The 26,548-nt window shown below is 45.9% G+C and overlaps 1 protein-coding gene across 2 annotated transcripts in view; it reads right to left on the reverse strand.

Moving 5' to 3' along the window:
- The window catches only part of MINPP1 (multiple inositol-polyphosphate phosphatase 1), a 38,982-nt gene extending 13,393 nt beyond the window's left edge, over positions 1 to 25,589 (reverse strand). Inside the window, exons 1-6 of one of the 2 annotated variants that reach the window (XM_033066186.1) lie at positions 25,008 to 25,589; positions 24,186 to 24,374; positions 23,204 to 23,301; positions 22,132 to 22,265; positions 12,226 to 13,226; positions 9,622 to 10,374 (exon numbers count right to left, since the gene is read on the reverse strand). In XM_033066186.1, coding sequence (XP_032922077.1) covers positions 12,827 to 13,226; positions 22,132 to 22,265; positions 23,204 to 23,301; positions 24,186 to 24,374; positions 25,008 to 25,551 — 1,365 coding nt within the window. In that variant the 5' untranslated portion in view covers positions 25,552 to 25,589 and the 3' untranslated portion in view covers positions 9,622 to 10,374; positions 12,226 to 12,826. Of the gene's footprint in view, positions 1 to 9,621; positions 10,375 to 12,225; positions 13,227 to 22,131; positions 22,266 to 23,203; positions 23,302 to 24,185; positions 24,375 to 25,007 lie in introns of those variants that run through there. The other variant, XM_033066187.1, reaches the window with a different exon arrangement.
- Between the last annotated feature and the right edge of the window lie 959 nt (positions 25,590 to 26,548).

Consider the following 26,548-nt stretch of genomic DNA (forward strand, 5'->3'; position numbering starts at 1 on the left):
GCCAGGCACAAGGAGAGGGAGGGGGAACAGCAGCCCGCACAAGGCTGCTAGGCGAAAAAGCACCTCCCGAGGATGATGATGATGATGATGATGGAAAAATGATGTTTAAAACCAAGCAGTGCTGGAGGCTGGTCCCTGAGGGTTTGGCCAAAGTACTAAAAAAGTTGAAAAGAAACGCAGAGGAACCTCTCAGCAAACAAAGTGCAGCAGGTGAGGGGAAGAAGAAACCCCATGACTGACAGCTTTACCCCAAATGCTCAGTTTTCCACTGCTGGAAAAGCTCAGGTCCCAGAACTCTGCTGAACAGAGGAAAGGACAGGCACTGTCCTGGTGGAGGGAAAGCACAGTACAGCCCTAGGCTGGCCCCTGAGCAAGGGACAGAGATTGGAAGATGCTAGTGGGTGGGTAATTCTACAGCTGAGGGTGTATGGTCCTGTCCAGCACAGCACTTGTCCTCCTGGACCACTGCCTCCTGCTCCACAGCCATCCCTGGATCCATGCCAGGGCTGCAAGGACGGCTGTGCCAACTGTGCTGCCTCTCCTCTAGGAGGAGATACCTCACTTCTCATCGTGCCTGGAAGAGCAAGTGCTCCCTCCAGGTCCAACATGCTAAGGCTACTCTGTGCACTTCCTGGAGCCTGCTCAGCTCACGATCACCAGCACTCCACAAATTATTGTTTAGTCTCTGTCCTTCCTTCCAGCAGAGTTTAAAATCTTTGATGCCCTGACTGGGCCCTGAGTGAAGCCCCTCGAAGGAAAAGGAAAAAGGTGTTGGGATTCTGCAGTGCTCCCTGAGGTTCATTCTCCTGATAAACTCTTCAAACAGAAAACCCCAAGGGAGCAGAGAAAGGATAAATGGGGTTCCTCAAGTGAGGTCTTGCTGCAGGAAGAGCAGGGCCCAGAGTGGGAAAACATGGAGGTGAAGGAATGGGCCTGGAAGGAGGCACCAGCACCTGCTCAACCAACTCCCAAAGCCAGGCAGCTATTAGAGTGTGATCAGCTATCAACTGAACTAATCCCCAGCGTAATTCCAGTTAAACCCATGGCATTACATTTGGGATTAACTCAGCTAAATAATACCAGGGTCATTTTTCACTCATTTCTTGCTTTTCCTCATACTGTTTTTCTCAATTAAGGGCAGATTAAATTTCTGCCATAGAAACAACACGGCAAGTTTGGAGGAACAGGGAAATAAGGCTGAATAAAACATCCATCAGAAAAGTCCATCTGGGTACATTTAAATACACATCTTTACTCCCTTACCTTGCCTTTCTGTACCTTCAGTAAAGCAGAAGGGTGGAAAAGGTGCCCAACAGACCAAGGCCAGGAGGAAAATACATTTACTGAAGAACAAGGAACAGCACCAAGAGGATTATGAAGAAGAAAAGGCACAAAGAGGGGCTTCTGTAACAACAGACCACTAAATCATCCTGGTCTGACACACAACTGGTTCTAGACTGGGCATTTTTGAAGGAAAACTTTTCTTTCTCATTAAAAGTCAGCTGTAGAAAGTAGAGAGGAAAGTCAGAAAAGTAACATTACAATGTAACAGAAAAATTAGCATCCAGAGAATGTAACACCTCCATATTTCCCCTAGATACCTATCAGTGAGACAGAAAATGAGTCAACATTATCTCCCTTTGTTGCATCATTCTTCACTTCTAACTTCAAAGTTATTTCCCTTCTAGGAATTAAACTAAGTGCTCATAACCTGCCTGGGAATTTGAGCAAATAATATTTTGAGTATAAGAGATCCAATGGGTTTTCCACCTATTTTTCACTTATTTTTCCCAAGAACAATGCAAAGAACAGCGTGAACTTTTGTTACATTAAGCTATAATAACTAAATATATTTGCCTATTGTCACAAGTTTTAATTTGTGTGGGGATTTTCAAGGATGCAACAGATGAAAATATCAGAAACAAAGCAAGCAAGAAAAAAAATCTAGTTGATTACTTCACAAATTAGTGACACTCAATTTTCATACGAGAACTTCTTGGGCTGTTGAACAACAGCTTCAGCCTCACACAGCCAGGGTGAGCAGCATCATCCCAGCAAGGCAGGCAGGAGCTGCCCCTGGATCCCTGGAAGTGTCCAAGGCCAGGTTTGACAGGGTTTGGAGCAACCTGGGACAGTAGAAGGTGTCCCTGCCCCACGGCAGGGGTGGAATGGGACGAGCTTTAAGACCCCTTTGAACTGAAAACATTCTGTGATTTCATGATTACAGGGAATATTTTTTATTTGCAGGGATTTTCACTCTGCTTACAGGAGACTGTTGTTCCTCTCCTTACTGGGAAGGACAAAAGAAAGCCATGCCCTTGTGCACTGGGATTCAGCATTTTCCTGCAAACTCTACACTCTGATCTCATAGTGACAATAAATCCCTAGAGAAAAAAAGCTCTTAGGAGTCCATTGTGCAACCTCTTACACTAGCAGAGAGCAGAATAACTCCCCCAAACAGGCCCAGCAAGCAGCTGCTTGAGAGGCATTTGCTCCATTCCTCATTCCGAATCACCTTCTTAGTCTAAATTCCTATCCCAGCATTACCCAAGAAATTGCCCCAAAGCACCAACACTCATGTCACTGGTTGCAAGCTGGTCATGACCAGTGGGATAGGTTCACCCACACCTTCTGCCACCTAGAAGGCAGCAGAGGTGGAAATTAAGAGCTCACATCCTTTCTGCTCTGAGGCACCAGCCCCAGAAGTGCTGCAGCCTCTGGGCAGGTGCCACGGAAGGAGGGCTGTGCCTTACAGAGTTCTGCCACATGGAGGGAGCTCACTTCCTCTGACTTTGCACAACTACACTCTTAAATCCTTGCAGGAATTCCCTTATTTGATAACTGCTAAGTGGAAAAGCACTCCACTACTCCCCACACTTGTTAATTTGCTTTCCTAATGCCAGGGAACCTGCAGATGAAGGTTCAGTGCCTTGCTTAGTTTTTCAAGTGATGGAGACACGGTTGTTGCCTTCAGCACCATTTCTTCTCAGATTCTCTGGCTTTGTTTTTCCAAAGTGCCAGGGGTGGCTGCCATCCAGTTAATGGAGCACCTTCCAATCACTGGGAGTGTGACAAATTCTGCTCATCCTGTCCCCAGTGCATTAGGATTGGTACCTTTGAAATGTGAATGTTCCCCAGCTGAACTCACATAACTGCTCTGGCATCAGTCTGCAGAGATACCAGAGATACTGAACTGCCCCAACAAGCACTTCTGGCTTATCCACCTCACCTTTCACCCTTTCCACAAAGGGGGTTGAATTCTGCATGTAAGTCAAGGGTGGATCTGCAGCCCTAAAGCCTCACTCATGACATGTCAAATCAGAAAAAAGCCATGAAAACAAAGCAGAGATAGCTGGAAGCACCAGAGATCCAGCTTTGGGCATTACTGCCTGGAGTAGGCAATCAGGACTTTAATGAGAACAGGAAATGTTTTTCTTTTCCTCTTTCCAGAATTCAAACACACAGGGTCATTCCCAACTTTCAGAAAGCTGTTTGAAGAGAACGAGAGTTCCAGAAGGGACAAGAAATCAGCCACTGAAGCCTCCAGCACTGGCAACACCCACTGCTGTTGGGAACTGCTACAGAAATGAAGTTCAAAACCAGTTTGCCAGGATTTCACAACAGGAGAGAGAAGCCCAAGCCAGGAACAAGCTCTGCACTTACTTGGGTCTTCTCATAGTGCTGCAGCTCTCACTTTAAACAACCCAGAGCTGGGATTGCCAGGCCGGGTTTTTTATGCCCCAGTGACACAACCACTCCTGTTCCCCAGCAGGATCTTGCTTTCCCACACACTCTGGGCTGTGCTGACTGTTCTGAAGGTTCCCAGTGCAACTGGTCCAGCCTTGGGGATGGCATCCCACACATACCAAATCCCCATAATCATTAGGGAAATGGTAAAAATGCAAAATATACAAATCCCACAGCTGCTTTGGTCACCTCCTTTTTTAGAGTAGGTACAAATGTGTCCTGCCCTCTGAGCACTGCTCAGCACAGGATTGCAGAATGGCTCAGGCTGAAGAGACCACAGAGAGCACCTGGTGGCACCTCCTGCTCCAGCAGGGCCATCCCAGAGCACAGGGCACAGCATTGTGTGCACACAGCTCTGCAACAGCCCCAGGGAGGAGAGCCCAGAGGCTCTGTGGGCAATCTGTTCAGGGCTGGGCACTGCCCAGGGAAGAAGTTGTGCCTCCTGCGCAGGTGGAACTTCCTAGGCCTCAGCTTCTGCCCACCAGATCTGTAAACTAAGTTTTGATAGGGTCCTTGATTTTTCTCACCTCTTTTTTCTTAATTTTTCATTTTTTGTATTAATATGTTTTCCCTTTGTGTGATCATAAACTTTCAGAGCCTTCGAGGTTTCCCTGCCCGTGCCACAGAGCCCAGAGCAATCCCAGCTCACACTTGCAGACAGACCTCATGCTCTCCTGATTGCACACCACAGCTCCAAGGTATAAAATATGTAACATGCCAAATATATATCCCTACCAGCCTGGACAACAGTCTACAGGGAAGGGAATACTGACTTTACAATATCTTCTCTTGGAAGTAAAATAAAGATTCTTATCCTTTTGTGATGTGTCATGTTGCAGTAAAGATATTTATTTACTGAATGTAACTATCTGCTACAGGTCCATTGCCTTTGCCCTATGTGGTTTCTTATCCCTATCACAGACTTTGACCCATATCTCTACCTTGTTCCTTTTACAATACCAGAATAAAGATCTCAGCTCCTGGAATTTTTTCAGATTCACTTTCCCTACAGTAATCTGGGAACTCGGGAAGTCAGATTACAAGTCACGTATGTCTTCTTGCAAAAACAGGTTGGCAGAAAAAAAGAGGCTAAAGATATCTACAAAGACATCAGGCTGGCTAAAACTGCTACCAGGACAGTTGTGATTGAAGCAGAAACAGTTAAGGAAGGGCCAATTTAAAATCCAGCCTCTCCAGGGCTAGGCAGTGTTAAGAGCTGGACAAGCACAGACAGGTAGGGAAGTCAGCACCTATGACATTTTCAAGACTAATTTCATCCTAATCCTTTTACAAAGCAGCCAGCTGTGACAGCAGCTCCTACCTGTCACTCCATCTCCAGACACTTGTGCACCAGGAGCACCAAGCACTTTCCCAACCATCACAGGGAAAACCCCATGGTGTCCACCTGTTTTCACCTGTCTTCACTCCTCTGCACAAGCAGATTTAGGATCTGCAATACACTACTGGATTGTAGCACTTTTCCCCCTGTGCCATTCCCTAGTGGGATTTGTCACAGATTTCCAGACAAGCTGTCAACCATGACAGATGTGTGCTGCCACCAACTAAGAAAAGCAACTGTTCTCACAGGAAACCATGGGAAGGGAAGCTGCTTCTGGTTTGCTAAACTCAATCTCAATGTTGCTATTTTTAGAATAATCCAGAGCAGAATTTTTACCATTCTCATAGAAAAGCCATTCTTAGAGGTGTTAAGCTTTAAAAAAAATCAGGGTAACATTTAGTATTTGTGACTAGTGTTGGGTGCTTTATTCAAACACTGATTTTCATAGAATGGCCTAGGTTGGGAGGGACCTTAAAGCCCATCTCATCTCAACCCCTGCCATGGGCAGGGACACCTTCCACTATCCCAGGGTGCTCCAAGCTCCATCCAACCCAGCCTTGGACACTTCCATGGACCCAGGGGCAGCCACAGCTCCTCTGGGCAAAGTGGTCCAATAACCACTTTGAGAGTTCAAAACTCCTGAAAGCTCTCCATTGCCACACAGGATGGAAACAATTCCTCATTTACCAGCAGAGCTGTCTCCTCCAGCTCAGGTCTCTGCTCTGCAGGCTGGTGTGAGAGCTGAAGTAGGTCACATGAGCCTCTGCTGTGCTTGTCTTGCCTCATCCAGTTGGAAGCTCCAAGCACACCCCCAGATTTGGCTTTCACACCCAGCTCCAGCCCCATGTCCAAAGCTGGGTTGATCAACACATGCAGCACCTCCTGGGGGAAAAGAAGAAGAAAACAAAGAAAAGAACCTGAACCTATCAAGAACACCTTTGAGCTTCCTTTCAACTTTAAGATCCCTTTCCTGCCTGAGCAGGGACATGGAGCACAGGGGCACAGGACAGCCAGGCCATGGCATGCTGGGAGTGGTATTTGCTCCCAGTTCTGCCTGGAAAGGATGTAGATGGAGACAGGGGAGATCTGCTCCATGGGAACACTGGAGGATCCATCTCACCTGACCTCAAACCCAGGAGAAGAAAGGCAAATCCTTGCTGGTGGGTTCAGAGCCTGCATTCCCTGCAGAGGAAAGATGTGCTGTTCTGGGCCACACTGAAGGACAGCCTGATAATTCTGGGTTATGGGAGATGAAATCTGAACCCCAAAGGCTTTCCTGCAAAGCCAAGACTTTGCATATGCTTCATGCTTGAGAGGGCTGGGAGCACCCAGCCTTCCCTGGGGAAGCAGGCCCTGGATAATAAAAGCAGCAGGCATGCAGGCAAATAGAGAAACACAGGATATAGTTAGTAACACTCTTTACATTGCAAAAAATGAAATTTGTTCTACGCAAATCTGTGTGCAAGAAATGACCTGTGGCATCTGGTGGAGAAAGTTCTGTAGCAGAAGATGGGAACCAGAGCACAAAACCTCCACAGGACCACAGAAAACAGCCCTTACCAACCAAATAAATATTAAAACCTCACTGGCATCAGCCTAATGATTAACCTTCCCAAGAAGAAAGGTGGGGAGATCTCCCTGCCAGCAGCGAGCTGTTTGTTAGACCGCATCTGGAAAACCAAGTACAATGGCAGTCATTAAAGTTCAAAAGAACTGAAGTGAAACAAGCCAACACCCACATGAAATAAGTCAGGTGAGGAGGAGGGATGAAGAGGGACCAACTTATCTGATCTGGCAGACTAAAATGAGATGCAAATGGCATGTCCAGAGGGATCAGGCAGCCAATGACTATGTCAGGACACAGAATAGGGTGAGTATAACATGACAGACTGAAAATCAAACCCCCTAAGGACTTCAAATCTCTCTTCTGGCACATACACCAGGAACTAGAGCTTAGGGGGTTGGGTTTTTTAATTGATAGGTGAATGAGAAGCTGGACATGACCTGGCAGCCCAGAAAGCCAAGTCTGTCCTGGCTGATGCAGCACAAAGGTGGGATCACAGAGGACCAAGAGCCACCTCCCTGTGCTTTGGACAGAACTATCTGATTGTCTGAAACTGTTCCCTCTAACTCATCCCTTGTATATTTATTCTAACAAACCAATTATTCATTTTGAACCACCAAAATTTAAAGATACAGGATATTGCACATTCATAAATATTAGAAAGTTGTTCCAATTTTCAGAAGTATTTTTAGGCAACCAAAATCCTCAGAGAGCAGCAAATAGCATTAACAACGAGAAGGAGCAATACATCATTCATGAGGACATCTTTGGGATGCTATTTTATGTGGGGGAAGTGTGAAATAAAAACCTACAGAAGTTCACAAGGATTATCATTTCACTCCTTTTCAAGTCAACAGCACAGCCTCACCTTGTGTGCAAGTGTGGCCCAGGAAACACATTTATAGACACAGGGTAAAACCAAGCCAAAAATCAAAGTAGCAATGAGAAGAACAGAGTGACATCAGCACAAGGAATAAAGAAGCAAGATGAGCCCCTCCCATGTGGGGAAAAGAATATCAAAATCTCAAGTAGCACAAGTGGGATGAAAAGAGGTCAAGTGTTTAACTCCTCTTCCAATAAAAACGTTTCAAGGAAGGGGATGAATTGCTGGCATAGAGGAAAACAACACTGAAACAAGATCTGTATCACAAGAACTGCTCCAGAACACATGCCAAGCCTCATCATTTGCATATGGTAACTAACTCTAACTGAGATTGTTGGAAGCTCTCACTGTTTTCAAATCACAGCTCCTGGAAACGTGGCTGAAATTCCAGTCTAGCAGGAGACTCAAATCAGAGGAGCTGAACCTTCCCAAAGCTCCAGCATCCACCACATCCCACTGCAGAGCCAGTCATGGAATCCCCAGACTGGTTTGTGTTGGAAGGGACCTTAAAGCACATCCAACCCCGCCCCCTGCCATGTCAGGGACACCTCCCACTATTCCAGGCTGCTTCAAACCTCTTCCAGGGGTCTTGGACACTTCCAGGGATCCAGGGCCTGCCCATCCTCCCAGGGAACAATTCCTTCCCAATATCCCATCCATCCCTGCCCTCTGGCAGTGGGAAGCCTTTCCCCCTTGTCCTGGCACTCCAGAGCCTGACCCAAAAATCTCTCTCCATGCTTCTTGTCAGTTCCTTCAGGTCCTGGAAGGCCACAACTGGGTCACCCCAAAGCTTCTCCTCTCCAGATGAACAATCCCAGCTCTCCCAGCAGAGCTGCTCCATCCCTGTGATCATCCTGGTGCCTCCTCTGGATCTCCAGCAGCTCCAGGTCCCTCCTGTGCTGGGCCAGCTCTGCAGGTGGGGTCTCACCTGAGCAAAGGGCCAGAACCCTGCCTTTGGTTAGGAATGCAGCAGGAGAGCCACATAGAAGAGAAATTCCTTAAGAGAAATATATAAAGTTAAACACAAATCCACTGTCCATACCTCAGAAAACCTCAGTAATCACAATCAGGAGTGGATAGGGAATGTTTGCTCTGTCCCTATGCTTAAGGCACCATGTCCCACCAAAATCCTCTTTCTGGAGTGGTTCCAGGATCACCTGGACACCTCCTGTTTCTGTAAGAGGTTCAGGAACTGCTATCACAGCCAGGGAAGCATTTGAGAGCTACAGGTCACTAATGTGGACAAGCCTGGAGAGCTTTTCTGACCTCTAAAACAACACAAGATCCACCTCACTCCCTCCATACTATTCCTTCCACCATAATGCCTTCCCTGAAGACAAGGGATTTGTTTCTGTTAACACAGAACACAGGTGTGCTCTAACCTTTCAGCAGAATGTCAGAAAAACAATGGTCCCTTTAAACACTAAGGAATTGTTAAATAAAATAAATAAGTGACTCCAGCACCATAAACCTCACATGCTGTTATAGCCTGAACCTCCTCAGTCCCGACCTTCACTCCAGGCCAGCCAGCTCAGGAGAAAATCTATAATTCAAAGCCCAGGAAAGCAAGAATTTAACACTTTGAAGATAAGCCATTTTTCCTGCCTCAGCAGCACCTGATAATACTACCTTCCTTTTGAAAAGTTAGACAACAACTCTTTAATGTATTATAGACAAAAAATAGGGAAGAGGGGGAGATGGATGGTGGTGTTGTATTCCTTCCTTCCCCAAAGGTTCTATGTGGTGTCATAATTTGAGAGGCATTTCACTCCTTTACCTGGGATTGCACAGTTTGGAGAGGCTTTTCCTTGTTTTAAACAAAACATCCTCTATTGTTTTCCATTTCCAGCTGTCTTACAGACTAATATGTCTTCACAAAAAACCTGCAGAAACAGCCCTTAATCAAAGAAGACACCATCCCAGCATCTACAAAACCTTGTCAGGAAATTGCTGCTTTTTACACCAGGTTTCTTGGAAACAAGAGCAAATCTTTAGTCCCCTCAAAATGCAAGAGTAAAATCTTAAGGCATTTTCTATTAACCACCAAGAGATATGATGACTTAAAATAATCAGAGACACCAACACATGTAAAGCAGCCTCCCAACTGTATTCTGAAGGAAAACACAACCAGGATTCCAGTGATCATGTCATTATTGCTGCTCAGAAAACAGACAAGAAGTGTGCAGTTTTATTTCACAGCACTAAAAATCCACAAGTACTCCAAATTCATCCAGTTAGTACCAGCTCATTTCAAACCTGCATTTGACAGCTCCACACTAACCAGAACAGCAGCAGCTCTTACTAGACAAAAAAAATTCATTTGCCAGAAAGATTAAACATTTAACAAACCAAAATGTACGTCACACATTGAAGGCCAGCATACAAGAACACTGTTGGTATTTCCATCAGTGAAAGCTTCCAGTTTCAGAAAGGTTGCAAAGAAAGTCCTTGACAGATGTCTGAGATGAGGCTTCCAGAGGCACAGGAAGGAGGAGAAAGCATTATTTGTCTTGCAGGACTTGTGCAGGATGTGGGAATGTGCACAAACTGCATACTGAGCTAGTGCCCAACTTTGGAGAAGTATTTTGATCCACTTTAGTTTAATTATCTAAACAAATGTCTTGGTTTATTATACAAAAGGATCAGAGTGAAGTCACCTTCCCAGTGCTAAGAACCAGAATAAGTGCCTGGAGCATTTACATGTGCCAACACTTCTGTAGTGCCACAATGGTGCAAAATTTCCACACTGAGCCTCTAATTCTGCCAGACAAGTGAGTCAGAGCATCCTCAAAACACAGAGCACCAACAGCACATTTTCCTCCCTGCTTAACTGCTGACAGCCTGAAAATGAAGAGAGATCTGTTACACTGGGGGTATGAGGGACCTGGGCTCCAAGGTGAAACAGGAAACAGCTTCTGAGGCATCACCCACAGAATTTAAACACAATCAACCTGCTAATGCACAAAGGCTACTCCACAGTAGGAGATTTTTGGTTCCTGCACCTCATCTGGCACACAATCAAAAAAGTAGTCAGGTGCAATGGATTCCTCCCTCCATAAGGAAGAAGGATGTATCTTTTAACAAACGTGATGCCAAAAAATCAGTCTTGCTGAACTGACAACAGAATCCTCCATTCATCTCCCATAGTCATGCCTTTTGTTCATGAATCATCACTGACTCACAAAAAAATATTTGTTCAAAGGTGAATTTTCTCACTATTGTATCTGCTCTTTCCAAACTTAACAAAGTCTTTAAACAAAGGCTCATTTCTTCATAGCCTGACTCAAATGTTGCAACAAAGTTCCTAACTGAGATCTGTCACAATTACTTCCATCAGTTGACTTAGTCTCAAGGTAGGATCATGTGAAAAGGGAGACATGCAAAGGTGATTGAGCAGGGGCTGACAATTATCCTGGCCTATATTCCTCTGGTTCTTGCAGCACTGAACTCCTCCGTAAGCACTTTCTCAGCATCAAAAAGAGCTGTGGAATTAACACATGCAAGTGCTGAATTATTTGAATCAGTATCTTCAGTGATCTCTTGGTCTCTGCAGCAAGCAGTGCACTAATCAAACAGGGCCCTTCAGCCACAGGTAGGGAAACAGCCTGAACTCAGAGAGCAAAAGCAAAAACCAGGTGTTCAATTGCTCCTTAACTTACAGGTATGTAAACATGAAGTGCTTGTATACAAGGTATATTAAGAAGAAAAAAAGTGACAAAAGGCTAAGTCCTCAAGATTTTTTTTTTTTTAAATCATATAAACTTGGGAGTTTGGCTTTTTTTATTCTGTTTTTGCAGCAGTTAAGTCCCCAGTTCTGGGGTTGAAGCTACAGAAAGGACTAAAAGTGCACTATAGACACTTATACCCTCAACTGCTGCAGGCTGTGCTGTGGTAATCACTTACTCCCAGTCCTCACCTCCTGCCCAGGAAACACAGGAAAATAAACCCCACTTTACAGGGTGAGCTCTGAATGCTCGTTAGATGGTGAAAGTGCACACTTCAAGAGCTACCAGCACCATAAATCCATTTGCTTTGGGGCAACTTGGTCAAACACCCATTCCCTTGCAAGTGATGAAGGAATCTTTATGTGACTTAATTCAGACATTTCTCATCAGTTATCTTCAGTTTTCCTTTTACTGTCACACTCTGTCAGAGCTCTGAAATACTTCCCAGTTTTCAGGCATAAGGGGAACCTACTTAAAATGCAGCTGCTTTAAAATATCACCAGTCCTTCTATGCCATTTACCTCTTTAAAACCAGCTGCATTTCAAAAACAAGGTGGCCCATCAAATCTGTAAGGCCTATACAGTGGCAGCTTGTTTTGTGCCTTAAAGTTAGCAGACGTCTCAGTCCAATCTTCACACAGCTCAAACACCAGGATTTAGAGTTAGCAACAGTTCCATTTCAAGCAGGAGGCTGGAGACATCAGAGGTGCTTTCCAGACAGAGCTGATAGGAAAACTGTCAGCACCTGGCCAGGACCAAGAGATTCAGAGCCATGGCACAGCCCAATGTGAATGCCCTGGCCCAAATAACACCAGAAATGAATGGTGCTAGTGAAAGGACACTCCAGAGTATGAGTCTCTAAATACTGCATGTCTCAGAGCACCTTAAGGGAAGAGTGGCTCACTGTTTCTTTTTCTACTCCCTCACTGTTTCTTTTTCTACTTCTTTTTAAAGACAATTTACTTACCCTGAAGACTATCTTGCTATGCAGGATGAGTCAATGATGACCTTAAGACTTTTAATTCCTTGCCCCTTTTCAAGCAGGTGATGCATGCAGGAACTCCTGCTTTAAAATGCCCAAAATAGAAATGGTGCTGTCCAGGCAGAAGTTGTGCAGCTGTGGAGAAGAACTATGTACCCTTTCCCTTCTAGAAGCTTGGGAAAAGGATCAAAAAAAAGCGTGGCACAGGAAAAACAGCAGCTAGAAACACAGGCAGCACAAAGCAACACTGAAATTAGTCCCAACCACCTTCAGATCCAATGAAGTAGATGCTGCCCCAGCTCTTAAATCCATCTATGGCCCATGCATAACAGCAGTGACCAATGAAATCAGCTTATTTGCACACATAAGCACAGGTATTTGTCTTGCATCACACATGTTACAACTTCCCCATGACAGCAGTTGTTTATGCAGCTCTGCTTACGCAAGAGAACCAGTGCACTGAGCTGAGACAACCCCCCCAAATCTGCAAGGTTAGAAAGTCAACACAGCAGCAGCAAATCCTCCAAAGTGCTTGTTCCCAACGCCTGTGGAACCAAACCCAGGCCAGTTTGACCGTTTCATTCCCTCACAGCTCATCAACAGCAGTGACGTTGACTTTGGGCAGCTCGCACTCCTCTTTGAAGTGGCAGTTTTCCAGGATGTCCTTGTAGTAGTCCTTGAGGTCCGTGTAGGTGGAGATGGTGTTGTTGGAGTGATGGAAGGTCAGCAGGTTCTCATTGAGCAGCAGCTGCACCTGGTACTCCTCCTGGGAGGCGTTCACATGGTCGCAGTGGTAGAGCACGAACACCAGGTTGGCTGCGTAAGGCACGATGCGGCCGCTGCGGAACTTCCGCTGTGCTTGCCGGGCGTAGTTGGTGGCCAGGAGAGGCTCATCATCTTTGAAGTAACCCATCAGGGCAAGCAGGGGCTGGAGGGTCTCTGCGTGCCCAACTTGGACAATCAAAGGTGAAGAAATGGGTTTGGAGCTACAAAAGAAAAGAAGTGGAAGGGATGAGTGTGAGCCCGTGCTTTAAAACAAAACACAGACACACTGCATAGTTGCCAGTGACCATGGTTGAAGGACACCTTGAACCTGCTGTAACTCCTGAGAAAAACCTGTCTAGGAATTCCAGTCTGTTACAGACACTTTAAATGCAGCTTCCTAAACCTTGCCTGAGTGTTTATCCAAGGCCAGTGCAGTGAGGTTCAGCAAGGCCGAGTGCTGGGTCCTGCCCTGGGCTCACCCCAAGCCCTGCAGCTCCAGGCTGGGACACAGGGGCTGGAAAGGGCCCCTTGGGAAAGGCCCTGGGGGTGCTGTGCCAGCAGCTGGACAGGAGCCCAGGGGTGCCAGAGGGGCACGAGGCCAATGGCCCTGGGCTGTGCCAGCCATGGTGTGGCCACAGAGCCAGGGCAGGGCTGTCCCCTGGGCTGGCCCTGCTGAGGGACCTCGAGGGCTGTGTCCAGTTCTGGGCTCTCCTGGCCAGAGAGCCCTGGAGGGGCTGGAGCATGTCCAGGGAAGGGGCTCACATAGACAGTCAAGCCCTTCACAGGATGTCAGAGCCTCCTTCAAAGCATCAGCAGCATTTACCAAACTTAGTCTGAAGGCAGAGACCCAATGATGCAGGACAACAGTCATCCCTCCCCAGTTTAGGAGCCCAAATGACCAGCAGAAATACTGCTATTACCAGCTCCTGAGGACACCAAGCAGTCCAGGAGACGATGCTCCCTCAGGAACAGGGCAGCAAATCAAGCCACTGACTTGTACCATGACTGAGGACAGTTTATGTAACAAAAGGTTACACAGTGCTCAGCCAAAGGGGAGATAAGAGCTGGCTTGCTGCACCAGCAAGCACCAGCCAAGAGGAAAATCTGACCCTTGCTCCAGACAAGGCTGATGGCTTTTGGGGACCATTTCCAAGTGGCCCAAGTCACACGATCTAGCACAGGTAAATAAAGGTTTAGCTTTCAGGAGACACATCTTGATTGGTCTGAAAAGGAGGTGTTTCCTCTGCTCCAACCCAAAGCAATGGAAAGATGGTTAACTGGGAGACTTGTCTGTGGATTGGAACTTTGATCAGCTCAGCAGGAATTCAGTGCTGGGCCAGGATGGGCCCTACCAGCTCAGTGCAGCCATGGTGTTTTTGTGCAGTCTGACACACACCTTGCACCATGCTCGCGGTGAGCTGAGCTCTTCTGACTCCCACTCCTCAGACTCTCCCCTTAGACAAAACATCCCTTAAAAAATATATCCAAATCCTGACTACTTTTTTTCCTGTTCAAAAGCAGCAGCCTTCAAACCACATAAAGGCTCTCTGTGAAGGACACTATTTTTTTCCCCTCCTATGCCTTTGTTACACATTCACCACACTCTTCCAGCTCCTCCAAAATTAGTGTTCCTATTGACCCCTTCACTCATTTTAAAATTGTAAGGCTTTTGGATCCTTGAATCCCTTTCTCTTCCCTTCCTTCCCTTGTCCACTTGACCAGTTCACACATATCCTTCCTGTCCACACACACCTGCAGGGAAGTATTTTTAGCTTTTAGGACACATTCACATCCCCCCTGTCACAGCAGCAAGACACAGGTGTCTATGGAAGGAAACAGAAGACCATTCCTTTCATCCTGCAATTTCCAGCTCAGAAATCTCCAGGGCCAGAGGTGGCTTCTAGATAATGAATCACTCCTTTGCCAAATCTCTTTCAATCCACATGCATTTCCAGCACACACAACATCCTATGGCAAGGAGCTGCACAGCTTCACACACTGCTCTTAATTTTTTCTATTTGTAGATGCCACGTCCCATTTAATCCGTTCTACTCACAGCTTTGCAATAGTGTTATTTCCAAGTTGAGAAATCCTACCTTAGTCCTGCCACAATTTTCCACATGAGCTATATCCCTTTAGATCAGACTATCAGAATGCACAATACCCAACAACCGTAAGTTACACAAAAATCAATGCTACACCCATGAGCTTTCTGTTTAATTCCTGACATGCAACATGGAATCATGGAATGGTTTGGATTGGAAGGGACCCTAAAGATCACCTCATTCCAACTCCCTGTCCTTGTCAGGGACACCAGGCTGCTCCAAACCCTATTTCCCTGAAGTTTGAGATCTCAGACAGCAACAACAATCTCATAACCCAGTCCCTGATCAATAGGTTCTCCCAGATTCAATCCAACAGGTGATAAGAAGCTAATTTTTCCCCATGTGGATTACTTGACAGCTCTGCAGTTTTCCAGCCCAGTCAGTCTCCTGGCTCCTTTCACAATCTTCCTACCAGAAACACTTAATTGTATTTATCTTGAAAGAAACTGCCACATTTGCAATGCCGCTGAACTTGTCACCTCTTTTTCCTAGGTCATTTACAGCATTCTGAGAAGGTCAGACCTTTCCAGCTCTATCTCTGCTAAGAGGAGGGAAAAAAAAAAAAAAATCAGCTGTCCCCACCCTCCACTTATTGTAATTTTGATCAACTTTTTCTCTGGGTAAGGGCCTTTCCCCTCAACCCCACCTGTTTGATTTCTTTATCTAAAAGGAACTTGATCATAAAGATGTTTGGAAATCACCACTGTGGCTACCACATCATCCTATTTTATATTTGCTGATCCCTCCCAAAAGCTCCAAGAGGAGTGTTTCCCTTTTAAAGAGCTATCCTAACAATGCTCAGGTGTATCAGATTCAAAGTGCTCAGCAGCACTAGTCTAGAGCATTATTTCTAGAAGACTGACCTGGAATTCTGATTCTCCCCTGGAGCTGATTTTTAAATTCTTCTTACTTAATTTTTTGTATTTTCATGTTGACCCAGCTGCATGGTGGTCCTTGTTTTGTTAACTAAGAGGGAAGCTGGGAATGCAAATACATTGCTGGAATCTCCAGAACAACCTTACACAGGGCATTACTGTCTCCACAGGGAATGGATTTCACATCTCACCATTCAAAAAAGGCTTCAGAAATGCCAAGACAACAAAAAATTAACGTTCTGGCTATCCATGCTGGCTTTGAGCAAAGTTTGTCTTTACTTTCCAGCTGATGCCAAGAAGTGTTGAAATGGAAGTAAATAAAAAGAGCAAAAATAAATAATTTTATCAGCAAAGCATATATTTGCAAAGCAGGAAATAAGTTATAGCACAGACAAGAGAAGAAGTGGGAAAAGGACTAAACAAGGTGCTCATTCTCAGTGTAGCTTGAGTTTTTTTCTTCACCTGCTTTAGTCTCATGAAATCCTCATGCCAACAGGCCAAACAGCCTTGGGAGGCAAAATGAACCTCTCCCACTCAGAGCTATCCCACTAGATTAATTAAATGAGGATTAAAACTGTTTCCTGATGTGACACAACCCCAAGTTCTCCACAGCTCCTTTAGCACAGCATGCCTGGTCTGCCACCAGTCCTGGTGATTTCACTGCTCCAGCACTCCCTGCTCAGCTCTCTGGGGTCAGGACTCCAACTCAGATGTTGTCTCCTATCACCCAGAGATGGCAATCAAAGGTTAAACAGCAATATTTTTAATTGTGGGGAAAATGATGACGGATGACCTCAATGAATACACGCAGGCAAAGGTTACAGCTGCCTCTGCATTTCTGATAAAGGCAGAACAAGCAACAAAACACCAATAAACAGTAGCACAGGCTAATAAAATACTAAATAGCAGGCCAGACATTTCCATGCTAAACTTGCCTCACAATTTATCAGTGACTCAGCACCTTGCTGGAAGCATCAAAGTTCTCATCAGCGTACTCTGGCAATTACTAACGGCATTTCAATCCACTTGTCCCTCCCTTTTATTTACTAGTTTGGGAAAGCCCACTGAGGAAATCTCATTCCATTTTTGAAGGCAGATGAAGGGACTGTGCATAAAACTCTGCCATAAAATATCAGGAGCTTGTTTGAAAGTGATTGGTTTCATATTCATTTCATGGGGCACTTCCAGATGAGCAGAAGGGGCTCTCGGGCAGAGCACAAGCAGGTTTCATTGAAGAGATGTGCCAGCTCCTGAACTACCCACATGGGAGTTTTTTTTAATCTTCTAAGTAAATTTGACCACAGATGAAAATGAAAAAAGTGCTGACCAATGCAGCAGCACAGCCCCAGAAGCTAAGTCTCACCATGGGGGGAAAAAAAAGCATCATGGAGAAACAGATGTGGGATTTTCATCCAGGTAAATTCTAGTTGTCCTCAATCTCAGCAGATTTGGGTTTAACTGAATTGTCTGCATCAGCTCACCCATCCTCAAGAACAGATCATTCCTACTCTTCCCAGGACTACTGACAGTTCACTTTCCATATGGAAAAAGTAAACTTTCTTTTAACCAAAGTTTATTTCCTAAGCACTGACTGGACTTTCAATTAAAAATAAGTCAAACCCCAGGAAAAAGTGGGATTAGATGAAACCTTCCCTGCAGCAAAGTTCATATGGCTAACCTTCAAACCTCATGTACAAACCCCTCCAACAACTGCACAGAAGGCAAGTTTTAACACCTATTTAACAAGTAAGCTTAGACTACATTCTGTCCCTTTTCCTCCTAATAAAAAAGCCAGTCAAAGGACTCCAAAATCTGCTTTCAGCCATGGGATGGATTCTTCATCCTTCCCACTTCCCCCTGTGATTTATTTTAGGGGAAAAACAAAAAAACTGGACAAACACTAAATAAAACAGGAAGCAGTAGAGATCAGGGAATACAGTGGTGGCACTCAGAGGGCAGCAGAAATATTTAATGGTGTTAAAGCTCAAAGGGTTTTCACCAGTGGAAAGAAGAATTTTAAAAAGTTTAAAAAATATCTGCCAGATAGTATTAAGTCCTCATATGACAAAACTTCCACCATAAATAGAAGACAGCCAATCATTCCCAGAATAAGCACCAACTCAACAAAATGCCTCCACTAATACTGACAAGTGAAAATTTTTCTTCTGTTGCAACAAGGAACAAGCTCACTCATGACAAAAGCCAACTTGAAAAGCTGACTGGACTACACAAAACTCATTAAAAGCCCTGATTAAAAGACTCTTATCTAGTCCTGCAACACTTAATCACTCAGAGCTAATTAGGCTAGGCCCTGTGTTTCACTGCAGAGCTTCTGCACTTTGAAAGGCTCTTTCCTGGCTGACACCACCTCTCCCATTGTTTCAAACCTCAGAGGTGAAATGCATTACTGCAGCAGCACCACAACAATGCTCAGTGTTGATCCATCATGAGCCAAAACCAAACCAAGAGGCTGGTGACACCTGTCAAACCCTTTCTGCCCAAGGTGCACGCTGGTCAGACCAGTTCATTTGTCTGGTACTGTTTGGGTTTTTCACTCTTACATAAAAGGTATGACTCCCTCAAAGTTGCTCAAACACTTTTACTTTTTCAGGTCAATCCTGAGCAAGCACATATTAACTAATTAATGTGAGATTGAGGACATGCTGAAGAGTCTGAAAGGCCCAAGAAACTTTAAATCTCTACTGCTGGGTAGACAGATGAACAGCCACATTGCCAGGGGAGAGACCCTGGGCTGCCCAGCTCTCTGAGAGAAGTCAACAAACCACACACACTTCAGAAATGCAGGCACAGGAACGCTGCTGAATGTGCCACAAGGATCTGTGGTGAATGTCAAACCTCTGGCTTCCCCAAAAGCTCCCTTCAGTCACGTCAGACCTCTGAAAGATGGGGCTATCAAAGCCAACCATGCACTATATACAACCATACACAGAGCTGCTGAGACATTGACTGTTTAATAATGAAAGTCATTCCAGCAGCAGTGAAGGGGTTTTAATAAAAAACCTAACTGAATGTTTTGAACCCGAGCAAAAGGGGATTTTCAATCTAATTATTTCATTGCTACTGCATGCACAGAAGCTTTTTGCTCAGTTCCCTCTGTAGAGTTTGGAACTGTGGTTTTAGATCATCCATTATATTCCTTTGTACTGAGTCATAGGTTTGGAAAGAACAATTAAGGCACAGCAGTAAATGACTCCTGAAAGGTTACCAATTGTGTTGGGAAGTGACCTGCAAAGAGGAAGGCAAATTACATGCAACAGTAAAAGCTTCCAGTAAATTGCCAAATTGGTCTCTTTACCCCACAGCTTTGTGCTGTATCTCACAAAGATCACCTTCAATTGATCTTTAATCATAGTCAAATAAGTATTTATTTTTTTTTCTCTCTCTCAGAGGAGCCACCACCAAATATTTCACAATGCCTATGTGCAGCTAGGCTGGTATTATCAATTCACACTGTAAATACTGAGATGGCTGCACAAAGCATCCTCCAAATTTCCAGAGCCTTATGATAACCCACTTGGGCAGTACAAGCAATAACAGGTATTTCATACACTTTCACCAGTAGGAAATATTAATCTTAAATATTTGAAACTAGAAGGAAAAAAAAACAAGGGAAGTCTAAAACAGCTTTATTGAATAGTTGATATGCTTTTTAAAGTATGCCACAACTGATTTGCAAATCCACCTCTGCCCAAGTGTGCTGCTGTAAAGATTCTGAAAATCAGATGAGCAGCCTCATACTGCAACAAGTACCAAAATACCTGAATTTCTCATCAACACAGTTTCTGTGGGCAAAATACCGTTCATTAAACTGCTGGAAAAAAACAGCAGTGAAAAGTAACTCTTCACCAGCTTCTCTGGCTATTTCCTATCCCTAGCAGGCAGACTTGGGAAAATATAATAAGACCCTATAATTGTGAAGACATAACTGCCCAACTACACCATTTCAGTACAGCAAATCATATGGGTTTGAGATGGAAGAAGAGAAACTTTTAACCAAAGTCTCTTCCCCAAACAGAAATGGTTTTGTTTTACATACATCTCTTGTGATACATTTAATTATATTTTTCAAACTAAGAAGATTTGTATGGGAGAGAGTCCTGGCTGCCAACCTATCCCTTTCACAGCTTTTAAAACCATCTTGCTGTACAGCAAGCCCTGCACACAAGCCACTATTGCTAGTTTAAATCCCAGAGTTATACTGGAATTCACATGACGGAAAAGCCAAAAGACATCTGAAACTTTTGCACTGCAAACTGAAAATGGGACTAATTAGCAACAGATATTTATTACCACCTTCATCATATTCTCAAGGACAGACTAATAAGCAGAAGGGTTTTCCACCAAGGAAATAAAAGCAAGCTTTGATAAGGCAACTAAGTTTGGTCAGTAGATTGCAAGGGCAACAATCACTTCATGGAAGAAACAGATTCTCTATTTTTAATTTCATGGTAAAAAGGAATGAAAATAGAACAAAGCTATTCAACATAAACACAAAGTATGCTACAAAAATACAGCTTTGCCAACACTGCTCTCCACTGCCAAGTCTGGAGCAGAACAGACAATCCAAATCCCTCAGCTTCTTCCCAGAACAGAAATGCTTCCCTTTTTCCTTTTGGATAGCCCAATCTAAGCTTTCCAAAAAAGAAAATAGATTTTGGAGTAAAGATAATGCCCTAGAAGTAAATTTCTTGTTCTTAAAATTTTTAGAGCAATCAGGCAGTTATAAGTCAACGTTAAACATTGTTAAATTGAAACAACATTCCATTGAAAGACACTTCATCAACACAAAAGTTCACCTCCTGAAAATGCTGCAAAAATATTTAACCTGTTGCCCTGAAGGTGACCATCACCATAGAGAGAAGAGACTGGCATATCTTTATTTGTACATTTTCTTGCTTTCATTCTATTCTCACACTGCCCAGTGTCTCTTCATAGATGAAAAAGAGATAAATCTCTGTAGATGGAATAGGATTGGCTGCATCTCTGCTCCCTAAATTCCAAGGGGGACAAGCTGGCCCTGGTAGACTGCCACATCCTCTAGAGGGTTACCCAACCCAGTTATTCCCAGGTCTCCAGTGCTTTACCACTGCCACCTTCTGTCGCGGAAGGGAGTAACATGTTCCTGTCAGCTCTTGGCTACCTCGGCTTTCCGGTTCCTGCTTAGGATGAGGCTCATCCTGAAGACTGCTCACCCAGCTCGGAATTTTGCAAGATTTAGGGTGCTGATCCTTCATACTCACTGCCTGCTTCCCTCTGTGACAGCAAAACTCGAGAGCCCCAGGCATTGCAACTGAACTTCCACAGCCAATGCTGAAAGGACACGAAGTTACCACGGTGCTTGGAGCTCTGCCTCTCACACCTACTCTTCCCAACTCCCAATTTAGCAACTGCTGATCCAGCTCCAAATAAACCAGAAACCTCCCTCTTCCAACTACAGCCTTTTGGGTTTTTTAAAACTGTTATTAGTAAACTTACAGGGATGTTTTATATATAGATGAGACACACAGCTGCAATTAGCATGTGTAATTCAAGGACTGAAAGGTTCTCACTGCTCAAAGAGGAAATGACACTAAAAGGGAACAAAACTGATCACTCTCCTTCCATTATACAATCTCATGGCCCTACCCTTGATGCTCTGCACTTTTACAAAATTTCCATACTCATCTGCTAAGGTATTAATTCACGTGACCGATTATTAACCATGAATTTGTAATTGTTCAGTTTACATAAGAACACGCATGCAGACTGTAAATTAACATTTAAACAACAAATTATTTTTAACTAGGACATTTTTAACGAAAACACTCATTATTTCAACTCAGTGTGTCCTCTCAAACTGCAGGAAGAGAACACCATTATCAGACAGCATTTTGCTGTCCCCTGAAGGCCTGTGTGGATCAGCAAGTTAGAAGATGGAAATACTTTAGCTGAGCACAAAAGCATCAATGAAAGAAGAAAAAAAACCAAACTCTTCAAAGTAATACTGCTCCAGTAAAAATTGTATTCTTGCTGTTAAAATTCTCCTAGCTCCACGTTTGGAAGTAAAATAAACTTCCTTTCACGTGAACTCCACAGAACTCACCAAAGAAAGCTCACACTCAAAGTACTGAAGTCTCTTGATTTACCTTTTGCTCTCTTCCACTGCTTTGTCCAAGTGCTGGAATATATCTTGGAACAGAACGCAGCTGGAGCGACTGTTGATGTCATAGCCATAGCCTCTCTTCCAGTACTGCTTCAGGTCATTCAGGTATTCCAGCACCTAAGGTTAGAGTTAAAGTTAGGTTTTTATCACTGCACTAAAGGAAAACAAAAAGCTCCCAGCCTGGAGCAACGATACAAAAACATCCCCAAACACCAAGGCTCCAGCTGAAACCACTTCAGCATAAAACCAGGCAACAGATCAGACCAAGAGTGACCAAATTCAGCATCTGGCAACAATTGGAGTCAGTTGAGGTGCTGCACATCATGAGACAACCACTGTCCACTGCTTTCTTAACCCTTCTGATTTTGCCTTTGGCTCATCATTCTTCCCACAGAATCCATCCCACACCTTTAGCCCAGCTCATCTGTTTTCCAGAGACGTGCACACATCTAAAATAGACAGAACTGTGCCTTGGAATTATGCAAGAGCTCTCCTTGTTCTCTGCTCCTCTCCTGACAGCTCCTGGCATCAAAGTCATTTCCCACCTCCCTGCTGAATTATTCACAACTAGATTGAACAGGGCAGGTTTCAGCAGAAGTCCATGGTGACCATGATCCTCCCAGACAGGAGATCACTTCTGTCTACCTGCCCACCCTTTACCCAAACACCTACCTATGCAAAGGCCTCCTCTATTCCCAGGGCTGCAAATTTCCTTAAGAGCCTTGGGGGAGCCTTACTGAACATCAAAAGTTACATCAAAGAGTTTTGGAAGGAGAGAAACAAACACTCGTCTCCTTTATCTAGGTTCTACTGGGTTTTGTCAACAGGCATTTATTTGAGAGCTGACAGCTCCCAAAACCAGAGAGCCTTAGAGGTCCTCAAAGACCTCACTGATGTGCCCTGGAGTGAATTTTACCACCTATTTCTATCACATGCAAAACACAGATTACAGAATGGTTTGGGATGGAAAGCCATTTAAGATCATCTCACTCCAAACGCCCTGCCACAGGCAGGGACACTTCCCAGCAGAGCAGGTTGCTCCAAACCCCACGTACCTTGGCATCTTCTTCACTGAAGAGCGAACACCACGGGGAGGTCACATTTTTTATGGCCAGCTCATATGAACAGGTGAGAAAAGCCACTTGAACAAGATCTACAATAAATCCAACAAACAAGCACGAGATAAACCACTGCTACACAAGTAGCAATTTCCTCTCCTCAGTTTACCTCTAAAAATAATTGCAATTACTGTTTGGCAATGCAAACAATGAAATCCAATAAATATTTGGCAGGACAAAGACCAAGCACCAAAGACACACAGTGAACATAATTGTTGGGTGAAACCTGAATTTTGGACTACAAGCTCTTCACGTTACATCACTACTAGGGGGAAACAAGAGCATTGCACATTAAATGCTGCCTATCTTCTGATATGTAATAGGTGCCAGTTGCTGGTGCAGCCACACAGGTCAGAAGAGCCAACACAGGGAAGGTGTGAGGTGTCTGACCACTTCCCCTCCACGTCAGCAGCTCAGTATGAGCAGCACCAGGCTGAACTTTGTTTCCAGCGTGTCCCTAGTGTTGCAATCCCAACAGCAACACTTTTTGGGGAGCTTTTCCCACCACTTGACCACACAGGGAAACCCAGCACTTCTGTTCTGGACAGAAGAGTTACCACACAGATATACAGGGCTGCTCTTCCTCAGGTCATTTATGTGCTTGAGTTGTAATGGATTTCACAAAAGCTACATCTGCTCCAGAAAGCAAAATTAAAAGAAAAACACTGAAATCCCTGCAACACCAGGTTCATTTACAGGAACCATGTTTTCAAACATCTTTTTCTTCTGACCACTATCCAACGATTGCTCATTACTGCAACACCAACACAGACTTACAGTCTCACAAATTTCAATAATTAGAGACTGCATCTCCAAATCACAGCCACTTTAAATTACCTACTCTGCATAACTACATGTCTTGGAAGCTGTTCCTGGCCAGCCTTGGAGCCAAAGACACCTGTAAACAGGATCTCCTTACCTGCATTTAGCTCCTCCACTGGTAAACACAAGGCACTGGCCACCTTCTCCAGGACCTTCTTCATCTCAGGCCCCTCTTTGAAGGCGTTCACTTGGCACATGGCCGCGTCATTCTCCTCCACCAGGGCTACAAACTTGGCACAGTGATCAAAGAACCGCATCAGGGAGTCGTTAACTTCAACCTCCACCTCTGAAAGCAAACACGGGAATCAGGGGGAGCACTGCCATCCCCAAGGGTACCATGACACCCTCCAAGGAACACCCACCCACCACAGCCGTGTCCCCATGGAAGGGACACAACCTAGAAATGGGAGATGCGGGACTGCTCTTGTGGCTTCCCTCAGCCACAGGGAAGGCAGGGGACATCCCCAGCCCCTCTGGAGCATCAGGGGCTCCCTCAGGGAGGGATTCCTCCAGCCACGCAGGAAGGTATCAGGAGTCCCCCAGCCCCTCAGAGAGGTCATGGTTCCCCCTCAGGGTTGGATCGAGGCTCCCCCAGCTCTCCAGAAAGCACAGCGCTCCCTCAGGAGAAGGACGGAGGTCCCCCAGGGAGGGTGTGAGGCACCCCCAAACCCTTTGGAAGGGCCGGGAATCCCTCAGGGAAGAGCAGGGGCTGCCCCAGTCCCTCAGGGAGGACACGGAAGCCATTCAGTCAGGGCATGGGTCTCCCTCACCCCTCAGGGAGCAGGTCTCCAGAGAGCACCCGGTGGGCCCTGAGAGAGGGCACAGCAGTCCCCCATCCCCTCGGGAGTGCTGGGAATCCCTCAGCCTTCCAGGAAAAACCTAGGGCTCCCCAGGGAAGGGGTGGGTGTCGTGCACTTACCGTCGCCGCCGCCGAAGTCGAGGGTGGGCCCGAGCCCGCGGCGGAAAGCGGCCCCGCTCTGCAGGCAGCGGTGCTTGGAGCTGCTGGCCAGCGCCAGGCGGCGGCGGGCGGCGAACAGCGCGGGGAAGCGGGCGGCCATGCGCCGGGCCAGCTGCTCCATGTCCCGCCGGCCCTGCGGCGCCAGCCGCCCGTCCAGGCTCTCCTCGTACCACATGGGCCAGTCGGCCAGGGCGACCGCGGCGGGGCAGGCGGCGGCTCCCGCGGCCCGGCGGAGCAGCCGGGCGTGCAGCTCGCCCAGCCGGCGGACCTGCCCGGCCGTGGGGTAGCGGGTGCCGTGCCGGAGCACGGCGCGGAGCTGCAGCGGAGTGCAGGAGGCGGGCAGCGACCCGCCCGCCCCGGGCCCCAGCGACAGCGGGTCGCTCACCAGGTGCGGGTTCACCTCCTCGTAGCGGGACTTGGTGCCGAAGTAGCCGCTCAGCCCCGCGCTGGCCGGCGGCAGAACGAGGAGCAGCAGCAGCAGAGCCGCTTCCCTGCGAGGCGCCATGGCTGCAGCTGCGCGGCCGCCGCAGGAAGAGGCGGAGCGGGGCCGCATCTTCAGGGCTCCGGCCGCGCCAGGCCCGCCCCAGCCCCGCTCCGCCGGCCCCTCACGGCTCCGGCCGGCCCCCCACGGCTTCCCCCGCCCCTTCGCGGCTTCGCTCGACTCAGCACGGCTCCTTGGAGCAGCACCGGCTCCATCACAGCTTGCCTGGACCTCTCTCGGCTTCGTCCGCCCCAGCCCAGCTCACTCGTACCCGGGCGGGGCGGGAGCCCTGAGGGGAGCCATGAGATCTCTGACCTATTTGTGCATCTGCTTTGTCTCTGTGGAGCTTCACTGACTTCAGGGAGCTCAGTAAAAACAAAAAAGTCAATACACAGTCAGACACGAGGGGACTGGTTTAATTCCTCTGTACTGGATCGACTACAGTAGGGAAACAGAGGCAGAGACAAGGTACGTTGTCTTTGTGTATAAAAGAGCAAACCCTGTGAAGCAGATGGGCTCAGGACAACCTTCTTCTTGGTGGTCAGTGTCCAATCTGAAAAATTTTAAATTGCTCCTCCTTCTTCTCTGCAGTTATACAATGCATTATCAACTCTAAGGTTTACTATTACCAAAAATGCACCTTGTTCAAGCGGTAAGAGAATGTGCTGCTGTTCCTTGGAGTCCTGTTTTAGAGAATCTATCTGTTGGTGTAAAGCAACAACAGAAACTTGCTAACAAATCCCTACTGTGTTTTATTCATCAAATTAATCTAATTAGCAGATTAATCTTAAGACCAGTCAAAACCCTGGACCTAAGCTGGACTGGGAATGGGGCAAGTGAGCATGTGGAAGTAAACTTTAAAGCTATCTCTGTTTCTCAGAGCTCTGTGAAAATTTCAGCTATGATGTGTGTATCTCCACCATTAGAGAAGCTCTGTCGTAGAGAGATTTTTTTTTTTAAAGTTAGTACAATCTCTTTGTTTCTTCTTCATGGCAGAAATTCATCCCAAACCAGGAACACT

This window comes from Catharus ustulatus, chromosome 8 (assembly GCF_009819885.2).
Source record: "Catharus ustulatus isolate bCatUst1 chromosome 8, bCatUst1.pri.v2, whole genome shotgun sequence".
In the NCBI taxonomy this organism is placed as follows: domain Eukaryota; kingdom Metazoa; phylum Chordata; class Aves; order Passeriformes; family Turdidae; genus Catharus; species Catharus ustulatus.